Here is a 14,177-nt window from a genome sequence, read left to right as displayed (position 1 = left end):
CAGTGTGCAAGAAAGATTTAAGAGTAAACGGACGCACAAATTCAGCTAGAAATATTTAATTTGAATATCACCATTTAAGGTTTAAATGAAATTTGACGTTGACTACTGATATGATGCTGATTAAAACACCTTATATATGCATTGAAAACATTAAAAATCTCACTACATTCAGTGGACGCCGCAGGGTGGTAGTTTGGAAAGACGCAAGAAGTCCTTCGCGATTTATATATATATATATATATATATATACAAGAATTGCTCGTTTAAAGGTCTAAGATTACATGTATCAAAATGTTAATGTTATAAAACTAAAAATTAAAACGGTTACATATTTGGCAAAAAATAAATACGTTATTAAAAGGTTATAATTACTTCTGCCAACTCGAATGGTCAGCAAACACTTAGATAACATCTTTTAACCTTTTCATACAAAAGCACATCCGAGAATTTATCGTAATTTGTTATTTTAAAAGTATGTGAAATTTTTAAGAATAACATAATTTAAAGAATAGAAAACAATCTCGTAATTTTTTCCTAGTTGTTAATAATATCTCATTTATAAAGCGTTTTAATGCTATATAACTAAAAATTAAATATAAATAATACTTATGTTTACTCATAAACACGTATAATAATCAAGTTCATATTATAATTACACACTCGGTATGTCTTAAAACTGACACAGTGGTCTCAATTATTCAAGTATGCGGTAATCTGTGACGTTTCTATAAACTAGATCACTGAAACTGTAGCAAGGGCATTTGTCCGCGTGTATCTAAGATAATGTGTAACATGTACAATGGCGAAGAATTTGTCTAAATTGGAAAAATATCAGTTTTTGCGTATGTGCAGTATAAGCATCAGATGGATTTTTTCTTAATGGGCTGAGGTGATCAGCTTTCTGTGCCCCACCAAGCTAGCTTCCTTTTTAATATTTTATAGGCTCGAACTCAAGACCACTCGCTGCTAAGATTAATGCTTTTAAGTCTAGTCTGTCTAGTGTAACCTTACAACATTTTATGTATCATAATATGAAAAAAAATCACAAAATAGTGAACAAGGTATATAGAAACCTACTAGAGTTTCTCTCAGCTCTTCTCTGTAGAAACTGCTGTTCTCTGCTTTTCGGTCCTACCGTACCTAGGTTTATTATCTAAGTTGGTACATATATGTGGTAGTCGAGCACGCTTCGGCACGAATTGGGCCAGCTCGCACCGGAGAAGTACCACACCCCCACAGAAGACCGGCGTGAAATAGCATTCTGCTGTGTTTCGTTCGGTGAGTGGGGGAGCCGGAGGCCCATATCCTTTTCCTTCCCCTTCCCAGTCCTTTCCTTTATTCCTCTCGCCAATCCTTTCTTAATCCCTTCCCAATTTAAAGTCGGCAATCCATTTGTAGAGGCGTAAGGTATGTAATCGACTTTACGCCTCTGCAAATGACATGGGCGGTGGTAGCGCTTACCATCAGGCGTCCCACCAGCTCCATAGCCGACTATGACATAAAAAAAAAGGTACTCAATGAGAACTCTAACTGAATATACTGAAAAGAGATCTGAAAAATAAAATATTTAAGTTTGAGGTTGAAATAGTAATTGAATCAATTTACCGTCTAGATTTTTATTAATTGACAACATTTACGTACATATAATTTGTTACTTTATTCGTGAATAATGAAAATTACTATCTCTATCACTATTTTTAAATCAAGAACGGCTGAACCAATTTGTATGATATTTGGTACATACATTGTTCCCGGAAATCTTACCGGAACCGGGTCGGTCTATAATCTATCGTTTCCGACTACGCAGACGTAAGCTGAAACTGTCGACACAAATTTCATTTTCAAATGCATAATAGTTAAAGTAGCAATAAATGTTAAGGACGTATCTCGTGTATGACACGTTATCTAAACATGTTAGACATGAAAAAGGCATGCGACGGTGTTAGAATTTATAAAACAAAATTGCTTCGCGCGAATAACACGATTACTTCATAGGTCAGCTATGTATCTGGAGCAACACAAATATGTTAACATTATTGTATTGTATTTTAGTTATGGCTGTGTGAAATTGAAAAAAACTGTAGATGACACTACTACAGGCATATTACTTTTTACTCATTAGATTTTTTTTACTTGCAGAACGTATCTGAACTAGCTACTGCCTTTGTTATTATTTTTTTTTTTCATAATATAAACAATAGGTAGACATCTATATGTAGATAGAGTTATCTCTATCTACCAAAAAACTAATTGTGTGTAATTTACGTATTTCAACGACTTTGAAAGTCTCTTAAGTATCTTAATTTTCATTTTAAGTAAGTACATATTTTTTAAATAGTTAATAATAATGTGTATTTAATATAACTTAACACCTCGGGCTGTATTCCAGCCCTAATTAATTAGTTTTATTGTGGCCTTATGATAATAAACTATTTATTTTAGTAAGTGCGTTGAAAGGTATTTTTATGTCTTCCAATAAAACTTAATAAGGCATTCAAGCTATAAAAATATTTCACTCAACTAACGCTATATATCTATAATAACAATATAACATATACTTGTCATTTGGCACCCGTTGTATGGTATATGATGTCTCTTAGAACGTGAGAATTATAGAAAAAATGATACTCATCTGTTTTCATGAAATGAAATACATTCTCTATGTATAAAAAAAAACCTTACTTCGAAAGAATTAGAAGTTACAGAACTCATACTTAAATATTATAAAATTAGACATTAATGTCATTAAATACAAAATGGCGATACCCTATGTCGCTAATTTATATTTATATATAAGTACTTTTATCACTATGGGAAGAACCAAATTGCTATCGTGCTACCCACTGGGCCACTGCAGCAGTATGATTTATCAAAACCAGTAAATGGACGAATACGCAGAAATACGTTCTCTTCACGCCGTTATTAGGCAATACCGGTCTACACTTTTATGTACAAGTATGTTATATAAGCTATTTATTCGGCGTATAATAATATTTTCAAAATGGAATAAAATAAAAGTCGAATTGTTAATTAAAACACGGTTAAGCTGTCGTGTCCTTAGGATATAAACTCAAGCTGGTTCCACCGCTTTTTAGCAATCGATGACGCAATTCGATTAAAAATAATTATAAAGTACCTAAGTAACAACTTGTTTAGACAAAAGCCAATATCAAGCAGTTCACGTACCTAAATTCGCTCTAATATAGAGTTTAAGATTTATGTATAGATGCAACATTACCGGCGATGTCACCTTATGTTATGAAGATGAAATAATTTACTTGCATGAGCGTAAGGATACTACAATAGGGATACTTAAAAGTATACTACAACTGAGTATCGTATGCATGAAAAAACGATATCAATGTTATTACTTCTGTTTCTATTGTATTATTATTATCTCTATGCGGATGGCAGAATTTACATAAGAATTGCCAGTCGCGGAGAAGCAAGGTTTGGATTAACTTTATTTATATTATTCATAAAATCGATTAGTGAGAGGATGTAAAGTGTATTGTCCATTGTCCCATGTACCTACCACAAAGGAATAAGGTATAAAATTGTGAATAAAACCAAAGTCAACTACATTAGGTTAATTCGATTCAGAACAATGGTCGAAAGTGCAAATATCGTTTCTAGTAATTAGAGTCCAAGGCTGTCGGGTCAGCAGTCAGCCGTCACCGGCGACACGGGAAGCCATCAAGCCACGCGCGAATCAATGTCGACCTTTTAGTCTTATTCTGGTTCATTCATAACTATAGCACTAAGTGATTTTATATGCTTTTTGCACATTCACATGCACTTAGCGATAACTCTTATGGTTTATAGAAGCAATTATACTGATTTACGTGTGTAGCAAGATATTCTTTCACTTAAAATATAAAAAACGAAATGAGAAATACAGAACATTTGTACCATATAAAGAGTTAATTTCGGCACATAACAAACAGTTATCTTAGCCGGGATCGTATGATATGTATCATACTTGTTTATATTAATAATAGGGCTACTTTTTAGTTCTTACACAACTTTTCAATGCAGAAATCCTATTATATTTTGAATCCATTCTGAGATGGTACCTACATGGGTTTTCAACTAGACCGTTAGACCCATGAAGATCATTAACTTGCCTATCATCAAACATCCTACGTTACAAATTCATATATTTACAAGAAATTAAACAAAAACAGTTTTGTGACAACCCTAAATAAATCACGAATAATAAAAATGAAAAATAGCTTTTCCGGCTTATGTCATTACGATTTCGCAAGTGAGGTGAATCAGGCAGGAAGAGAATGTTCCATAAAAATAAAAACGATCATTATCGTTTCCAATCAATGAGATATTACTTTTACTTTATAATTAATTAGTTGCATGTCGGTGATTGTGACTTGAACTTGGTCTCTGCGACCTGTGGAATGTAAATTGCCTTCTAAAGAATTGAGTGTGAGCGGTATTTCGAATTTGTAATAAATTTCATTACTACGTTATTTTGAGCAATGAATGTAAACTACATAAAGGTATATACGTGAATATTATTTTTAATTAAAGGAAGTAAATTTACTATGTTTCCTGTTCACGACAGTGTCGGCATTGGAGAAAAATCAATCATTATGCATTTTTAGCAAATGTTTCATGTGAGTGTTTAGAGCTTTGAGGCATTATATTTTATTCGAATACGCAAACCTACGAGTTTAGTACGATATACTCGTATACAAACATTTATTTCCTCAAGAGATTCAGGAAAATTGCACGGTATAGTATTATGTTATCTGTGGCACGGGTAAGAGCGACGATCCTGATAGTCTATTTATCTCTATCGACAATATATTGTATTTCCATCCTCCTTACCACGTTAACCACTTGTGCGTGAGTAGAAAAAGGGTAGATAATGTGATCTTGTTTATAATATTGTTTAATATGGTGTTATCAAGTTACTCTAACCTGGTTCATGACATTTACAAAGGTTTTTTCCAAACATATTGTAAGAATTTTTGCAGGCAAATGAGTTGGTTGGGAGAGAATGGTTTAGATGTACAATTCAAACGCGAGTGAAGTCGCGGGTAAAACTAGCTATTGAAGATTTTTTTTTTATTGACCATGTGCGATTTTAATTCGATGATATGTTATAGTTTATTAATGAATCTATTTTTGATATGAAGTCAACTTCATATAAATTTAAAATTTAAAATAAAAGTGAAGAGATCAAAATATTATATTAAACAAGTTGATTAAGAGTTTAAAGACTAATAAATGTACGCAAAACTCAATTACAATCGATATAACTGTATAATTAAATTACGAATCAACTGCAAAGTTGCTGTAATATATAAAAAATAATGGTCACAATTTTTTTTTATTCAAGCAAGTTTTTTTTTTATAAATGCACATCAATGCCTATCCTATAATGCACCTTATGTATTAATAAATACGATCAATGAAGAATAAGCAGTAATAAAATTGGAAGGTTTCGAATTTTGTAGCTCACAATGTAATTTACAGTTTTTGTTGGACAAAATCATTATAAAACTGCATTTATTATACTTGGTTGTGACTAATTATTATTTTAAAAGAATTTACACCAATGAATCTCCTCATTCAATCGTGGTATCCATACCTTATTAATTCATCACCATTAGTTCAAGAAATAAGAAAAAGTTTCCTGTAAATGCTCCGTGATAGTGTTTAGTGATAACTGTCTAAAATTCCCAAGTAACCAAAGTTAGGTATATACACAAGTCCAGGAGTGTACGTGTATTATAACCATGTTCCTGTGTGTTCGATGCGTTGCAGTTTATTGTAATTAATCTGCAAAATTTTCAATAGCACACCGTTATTAAAGAACATTCAGAATGGAAAAATCGTGTGGCGCGTGGCGGAATGCACGCTGAATCGCCGGACTGGGCAATTTACTCATTAGAGGCCATACATTCTATAACTCAATATAAAACTAGATACGTACGATTAATATATCTTCTAATCTACGCAATTCGAAGTAGTATTATGCTTCGCTAAGGTCAAACTTCATTTGGTAACCAAGCTCTGCCTATAATGAATAATAACCTATCTTTGTTCGATCGATTTTGACTAATTGAACGGTTATTTTTTTTAACACGGCTTGTTTAATAATTGATGCCTGTTTAAAACATATTGTATAGTGTATTGCCAATTATAATGATTTATAAATTATATGTTAATAAATTATTCAATATAAACATTATAGGCCTCTTGTTTTACATTATTGATTTATAGCAGCTTGTAGAAAAAATGTAGTAGAGTGTCGTTTTTATGTCCTATAATTGAATTCAAGTATAAAACGTTACGATAAAGATTGGATATTTGAGATTACGCACTAGTTATAGCTTTTATCCATTGTCAATTTTAATATATTTGTACAAAAAGGCAATACTAAGCTATAACCTTAGAGCGCGCTACATAATAAGTATATATTTTTAAAGAATTGTTTTTATTTGTGAAATAGGTTAATTTTTGTGTGTTGTAGTAAGAGTAGAGCAGAGAACTATAGTACTGCTACTTATTACTGCTATATTAAGAGGAACGGACGTTGGTATTTTGGTTTGCATGTTTGTTATCAGACGAAAAATATTGGACCGATTTCAAAAATTCTTTCACAGAAAGCTCAGTATTCACTGAGTGACATAAGCTATGTATTACAGACGAAGCTGGGGGTATACTTATAATATACCAATTATCATTTTATTATTTAGAAAAATAAACAATGCGATGACCATATTTTTTTCAAAAATAAAAATTATCATTCATTTATTTTTAATACATAAAGGACCTCTGTACAAGATCTTGGCAAGCGTAGTCTATTGCTATATCAGGAACAATCTTAATTTTAACCAGGTACTTAGTTATGATAGGTAAGCAATGAAACCAGCCACTTTCACGGTACCAGTGATATTTAAGGTCAACCATTTCACCAATTGACCTTAACATATATTTTTACTTGTTTACGATTTATTTTTTTGTAAAGTATTGGTTTTGAATGAAATAAATCGTGAGTGCTCTTTTGACAGAAGTTTCATACTTTTTGATTCAAATTGAAAAGTTGAAATCATAAAGTAACAAAGTTATTGCGATTATGTGGAAATGGTGTATAAAAGTATCAATTTTTTTATGAATTTGATCTATTAGTGAGCAGAACATAAAACAAGGGCTTTGCTAGTGTGTGGCTATATTTGAACATGTAAAGATACAAAAAATGTACATATAGGTACTTTATTTTTTCAGAAATATCGTTACACATTTATAAAAGTCAAACTTGAGTCAAACCTATAATTTAACAAACAAATATTCGAAAGTAGTTCCGCACATGAAGGTGTGTGCGTCAAATTGACCTTCTAATATTCAAATAAATCAAGCTAGATAAATATATACTTCGAAATTATATGTGTAACAGAGTAGCGATTAAAATAGGCTCATCATGTCCGGACTGTTTATGATTCTGATCGTTTGGAATGATTAATGGTATTTGGTTATTTATTGAGTATCGCTCGAGGCATCGTGAATGGGAGTAGAATTTAAAATTGTCTTCATAAATTTTAGGTTCTGACTTGTTCTATATAGACATATAGATAAATTTTTGAACGATTAACATATTTTCAGTTTAATAATAGTCATAAACTTGAGACATTTGCTTAAAGCCTTACCTCGTTCATTAACATTCTTGATTGCAAACGATTATTATAGGATGATAACAAACAACCTACAGACGTATGTTTTAAGTGCACTTGTTGACATTGTAAGTTCTGAGAGTACTTTTTAGACCCACAATATTTCAAGGTTAAAGTAAAGCTATCCGTTATATTTATTTATATCCATTCATTGCACTATTATGTTTTCGGTGGCGAAATACTGTTAACATAGTCTTAACTGGGGTACATGGTAACAGCAAACAAGCGACAGGTCACAGTTTATTTATTATTACATTCTATTGTCTAGTATCGCGATTTATGGGCTATAAAGCAATTTATGTTATTTTTTTATTTCCTGATACAGTAGAGGATTTTTTGTGGTTTCTTTGTTCATAATTTTTAAAACACTTCAGTTATATAGTTACATGTTTTTTTTTATTGACATGGTATTGTAGCAAGTTTAGAATATAAATATTTTGAAATACAACCTCTTATGGGGGACCTTTTTATAAATTTGCTGATAAGTACCTATTATATTTTTATCTCGTTAAACATAGATAGCTAGCTGTTCGCCCGGCTTCGCCTGTGGTACATATATAGCCAATTTCACTGAGTGAAGCTTTCTAATGGTGAATAGATTTTTTGAATCGGGCCTGTAGTATACAAATCTTTCCTCTTTATAATATCAATATAGATAACTATATATTCATAAGTTGATTTGGCATGATGTTGTTCTCTGTTCTAGAACGACGAGAGTTCTTCTGCAGTTTCATCATACTTTTGTACACAAAAAGAATATGAACTGAAATATGTCTTTTTTACACTTACAATAATGAGAAAGCTGTACTGAGTATGAATTCCTCGCAATCATTAAATAAATTGATGTAATTGTGAAAAGCATTCGATGCTTTTCATAATTTACTGGTCAACAACATATCTATATTACAGACTTCGTAGCAACAGTCTTAATGTTATTTGAATATACATATATAAACTATAAACATGATAAAAATAAATACGATCGTGTGCACTTTCCAAGAAAATGCAATATTTGAGATTTCTTAACACACACGCATTCGTCCCAAAAAATTACTTAATTTTTGCGTCTGTTTGGCGTAATCTATGTTGCATTTAGGTCGTGGACTTACCTCTATTCATTCATAATAAAATGTCTGATAGTCTGATTTCCGATAAAGAATACGTAATGCATAAAAATATATCAACTCTAGCAAACCTTCTTGCTCATTATGTACTTCCGGATTTATCTCAATTCCGAAGTGTCGACACATTTGTAATTGTCCATGAAAAAGTTTTTTCCACTTTTAATAAGATACTTGACAATAATTGTCTATTTATGGAACCCAGCTTTATGAATCGTAATATGTGATTATTCGTATAATACAATTATATTATAATAATTTTGAAATTTGTATAGCTGCCTACCTATCCTTGACACTTAATTTACGTTGAGAGTGTTGCATTAATTAAATGAGTATTAAAACTGCAAATTCTTTGTTAGTTTAAACCTAATTATTCTATTGTCATAGAATATTAAATTGACCTTGGTTACATCACCTAATGCAGTAATTATGTGTGAGTACACAATTTCGATCGAAAGGCGAAAACCGTGCGAAGAAGTGTAGATAATAATTAGACTTACCACATTCTCTAATTATACCTAATGAAGCACTTTATTACAGATGATTGTAACACAAAAAGGTTAAATTGCTTAAGTTGCCAATTTAATAATTTAAAAAGGCATTTGGTGAACGAATAAATCAATAAAATCGCCTCTGACTGCAAATGTTTTGTACTATGTCGTGGGTTCCGGATAATAAATTTATGATACTTACTTGTAGATTAATTTTTATGCCGTGTAGATTTTATGTCGAATGTAATATATACTAGGGAAAAACTGAACAATAGGTGGTTTGGTGGATTCCTTATAGTGTTACGTTTTATTTCGATCTATCGTGTTGCACTCACGGACAGTCACATTATGAGCGTTTGATTTCTGAGTACCAACACTTGGTGAATTTTATAGATCCATGTTTAATCCTATGTAGTGAAAACATAAAATGAAAAATTCCGAAAGCAATTGTTGCATGGCATAGATGTGAATTAACACCATCCGATTTAAAAAGGAGTTTTAGTTTTTTTTTTCATTTACCGTAGAAATATAGGTACTTTACTTTATTAATGACGGAATCAAACAAAATAAAAAGTTGTGTCAATCAATGCTATTAGGATTTATCACAGCACATGGGTTAGATTCCCTTGGATTTGATAACATGTCTGTAAGAATACTTTAAAACTTAATATCTGGAGTTAATTCATATATTAACAAACATCCATAACACTTTATAATACGACGTAGACGTCAATGAATAATAATATAGACAAAAGAAATGTTGATTGCAGATAATGTCGACTTATTCGCGCATTAATCACACGATAAAGATTTCAATGTAAATATAGCGACATAGTTGTGAGTGAACCGACGCGCCGCACGCTTTTGGGTCACGACTTCTTCTATGTGATGCAAAAAGGCAATGGGCTGAATATTGTTGTGATATTATGGTAGCGGCTACCATAGTATTTGATTGATTTATTGAGATAATTTCGCGCGTTGATCGTTATCTTCTAAATGTAATCGGTTAGCTAAGGTCGGTCAGGTATGAACTGCGATGAGATAATAGTAGTTCATCGGTAATGCAAATTTTAAACAAAATTACATAGGTTAGTTTGGTTTTGTAGTTTGGTCCAACTCGGAGACTTTTATTTTAATAGACAAGACAAACGCACAGATTTATGATCATATATTTTTATAGTTTTCTAATTTTTGTTTGTAGGATTCTCGCGGCTTGTGCCTTCTTTTTGTCGATTATAATAAACACTTACATATATACACCTGTTTATTTTTAATCTAGAATACTTCCTTGAAGAATAAAGATACGTACTTAGCTAAACCAATACAGTTCTATCGTCTATGAGCCTAATAAATCGCTTAGATTTTTTTAAGGATTGCTGAATGGACCATAGACCTTATCAACTTTAATTACATTATGATCATGAGGCACTGGCAATTTGGAAACGGTACAATTATAATATTTTTTTAGATTGCAGATTGGTATAAGTACTATTTGTTAATTGTAGATACGCCTAAACTGCGACCGACTCTCATTTATATCTATCTATCTATCAATCTATCTATCTATCTATCTATGTATCTATCTATATAACTGTTGATTTCGGGGCTTTGTTTTCGACAATCGACCATGCATGCTTACCTGTAGAGATATACATACTCGACTGTAGAGTCGATGTAGAGTATCGGAACGAAGCCAAGGACACTTATGTAAATGCGATTTTGTTAAATTTCTCATAAAGCGCGTAGATGGCGGTTTATTTGTAATTTGTTTTATTTTATATGTTCCGGTTATTAACACTGCTTTCACGGTTAACTATTTCTTGTTAACTTAACCAATTACAATATCGTGATGAAACAGTGTGTAAGCAAATTTCATAAAGGACAATTAAATTTGCATGCACTGTATCGCAATTTGTTTTAGTAACTGGTAAATAATTTTTCTTTTAAGGTTAGTTAGACTGTAATCAAATTGACGCCCATTTTATGGCTATGGTTTTTTCTATTAAAAATTTTGTTTTCAAATAAATTAAACTTTGCTTTTTTCATGCTTGGAAAATGAACTTAATATTGATTTTTTTATGTCGAATTAAAGTCTTTTATATTCTATGACGTCATTGCATGCGTTATGACGCATAAATGAGAGTGCGTTATAACAATTAAGAAATAAGTCGTCAAAACATCGTTTATTTTATGAGGTTCTATGATTTAAAAACAATTAAACAATCAACAATTTTTTTCAAATGTTACGGAATGTTTGTTTGCGTGTTTACATTTGAAACGAAAGGTCGATTTAAAGTATGATAAGTTAAAAATGGAATGATTTTATGCATTATTTCATTGAGTCGCAATACAGACTAAGGTTTAGGTCTATTTACTTGACATATCCAGTTTTTGCGGCAATTTCTGAGTAAAGCATATCCGCATCTCATAGTTGAGTAATTGTCATTGCCAGTGAGCTTTTATTGAAAGGAAATTGTGCATTTGTGTATTCGAATAATTGTTAATGCATTAGATACGAGATAACGTTGATATGAACAAGTTTCGGAAAAAACATTTCAGCATAGATTTTGTTACATTAGAGTGTATTAAGCATGACTCGAAATAAAGGTTAGGCAATAGTAAATTATATACAATATTTTTTATTAATGAAGTTAGAACACAGCATATTATATACAATACTAACTATAATTATAGAGAAAGTTTAACGGCAGAATATTCCAAAACTTTCGATTTACAAATGGGGATGGAAACAATGTTTAATAAAAGTATGGTGTAAGTACACTTAGTGCGTTTTGTAATTAATTTGCATGGAAATTGCAAATATATCGCTTTATTAAGCAGGAGTAGGTATACACGCACATGTGCAAGTAACCGCTACTTAATATGCCAAATAAAACTGTTTTAAAGTGCTGCAAAAATTGTACTGCATTCTCCCTGCAAAGTAAGAGGATCAATTCCACTGCATTCTTTTGCATTTGATGTCTCATAACTTTTTATTGGGTGATTGTTTTTATGATTCTTTTTATATTTGAAAGCTGGTGTCTCCCAAGTACCTTCAATTAAACTTTGGTCTAGTTCTGACAATTAGAAGGTGGTTTTATTTTTAAACAATTATAATTTTTATCAAAAGACATAAAGTTATCATTGTTTTTGAGGACAACTTTTACAGTGTTTAATTAATGGTTTCTCCCCATTATTCTATGTTATTATTCGTATAAACTTTTTTGTTCAATCAGCAATCGAATTCCATCTACGCTTTCAGTTTTATGTGCCTAAAGCATTTCAATGCCATAAGACTAAAAAATAAATATAATTATTAAATGGTGTAACGTAACGTAATGATCTGTAATATAAATAAATACGACATATATCGTATTCTATCTCCTACTTAGGTACTTAAGATCAATTTATAACTTAATACTCAGTTAAGATTTCAAGTAACTTGTCAGTATAGTGTATTCATTAATTGCACCCTATATAGCTATAAATCACTGTAGAGATGTTAATTAAATTAATTAGGCAATGTTTTATATATTGCTTGTAGATAACTGACTAGATTAATTCGTTTTTTATTGTGGTTTTTGTATTTTCTACTTGACTACATTTATGGTATAAGTAACATTGAAATTCCTGGCTTCTATCTAAAGTCATGTTGACAAGCGTTTATGCTAATTGCATAATATGTGAATGAACTTAGTAGGACCTTAGTAGTTTCTTAGAAGGCTTTTTAAACAAGGAAAAGATGGTAGCAATTGTTTTGGTCCCGTAATAGTTAGAATTATTTGGAAGGTAAGAATTTTTTAATTTAAGATATATCGAGGTATATAATATTAATTTCCTTGATGTGAGTAAAACTGAACTACAAATAAATAAACGAACAAAATAAATAAAATCAGAGCCGTATATTTACTTTTAAATATTTATACAGACTTAATAATTTTACAATATAAGGGCAAGAAAGTGTATAAAAAAATACAAATAAAATAATAAATAAACGTTACTTGCGAATTGTGACACATTATACACGATAATTAAGATCAAGTTAAATATACTTTTTACAGCAGCTTTAATTTTAATCACGGACGGAATATCATAGCCAATACAAACAAATTATTATAATTTATTTTAAATCTAAAAATGTCCTATATCAATTAAATAATGGGCACGTTCCAATCATTTATTCGGTGGAAAATCAAGAGTAGTATACGTAGGTCTCGTTCTAGGAACGGGAGGGCGTCGAACTCGCGGGTGAGTTTTTCCTCCCTCTGTGGGTTTGCTGATGCTGGTTTCACCTTCCTCGGGTAAGTATGGCGGCCGCGGGTTCAGAACTAAGGCTTTGTAGGAAGAATGGGAGTCGGCGATACTACGGCCGTCACCCTCATCTCTTCTGGAAAGTTCTGAGAAGGGAGACACTGATCGCTTCTCGATCCCGCTGGGGCCCGGAGTCTCCTCTTTAGGTTTTAAATCGTAGACATTTTCTTCTTTTCTTTTGGGTTCCACATCTTTCTTGAACTTTGCCTGTCTCTCAATAATTTCTGCCGTAGTTAAATCGGATCCTTGGACGTCAGTCTCCAGCGGCGCGGCGGACAACCAGGGCCTCGCCGCGTTGTTGCTGCACCAGCGTTCCTCATTCTCACCCGGGTCGCCCAGCAGACCCAGCTTCTCCAAGTTTTGCAGCAACAAGTTTTCGCTGGAGCTGGCCGCCCTCATCTCCGTCTTCGAGTCCTCAGCGAGGAGCAGCTCGGCGAGCGGTGGGGCGAGGCCCAGGCCTATGTTACGCTCGTGGTACACCTCGGAGATGGTGGGGGTGAGCTCGCCGCTCATGTGGCGCACCTGCGCGAGCGCGTCGCGCGCGGCGGCCAGCTTGG

The 14,177-nt window shown here is 32.2% G+C and overlaps 1 protein-coding gene across 1 annotated transcript in view; it reads right to left on the bottom strand.

Annotated features, from left to right (window-relative positions):
* Positions 1–13,232: 13,232 nt before the first annotated feature.
* The window catches only part of LOC119835627 (tetratricopeptide repeat protein 28), a 51,552-nt gene continuing 50,607 nt past the window's right edge, over positions 13,233–14,177 (bottom strand). Inside the window, exon 43 of the mRNA XM_038360571.1 lies at positions 13,233–14,172. Within this exon, the coding sequence (XP_038216499.1) occupies positions 13,483–14,172 (690 nt within the window). The 3' untranslated portion in view covers positions 13,233–13,482. The remainder of the gene's footprint in view (positions 14,173–14,177) is intronic.

This window comes from Zerene cesonia, chromosome 2 (assembly GCF_012273895.1).
Source record: "Zerene cesonia ecotype Mississippi chromosome 2, Zerene_cesonia_1.1, whole genome shotgun sequence".
In the NCBI taxonomy this organism is placed as follows: Eukaryota; Metazoa; Arthropoda; class Insecta; order Lepidoptera; family Pieridae; genus Zerene; species Zerene cesonia.
Note: the sequence above shows the minus strand (reverse complement) of the source record. Positions and strands in the feature narration are given on the sequence as shown.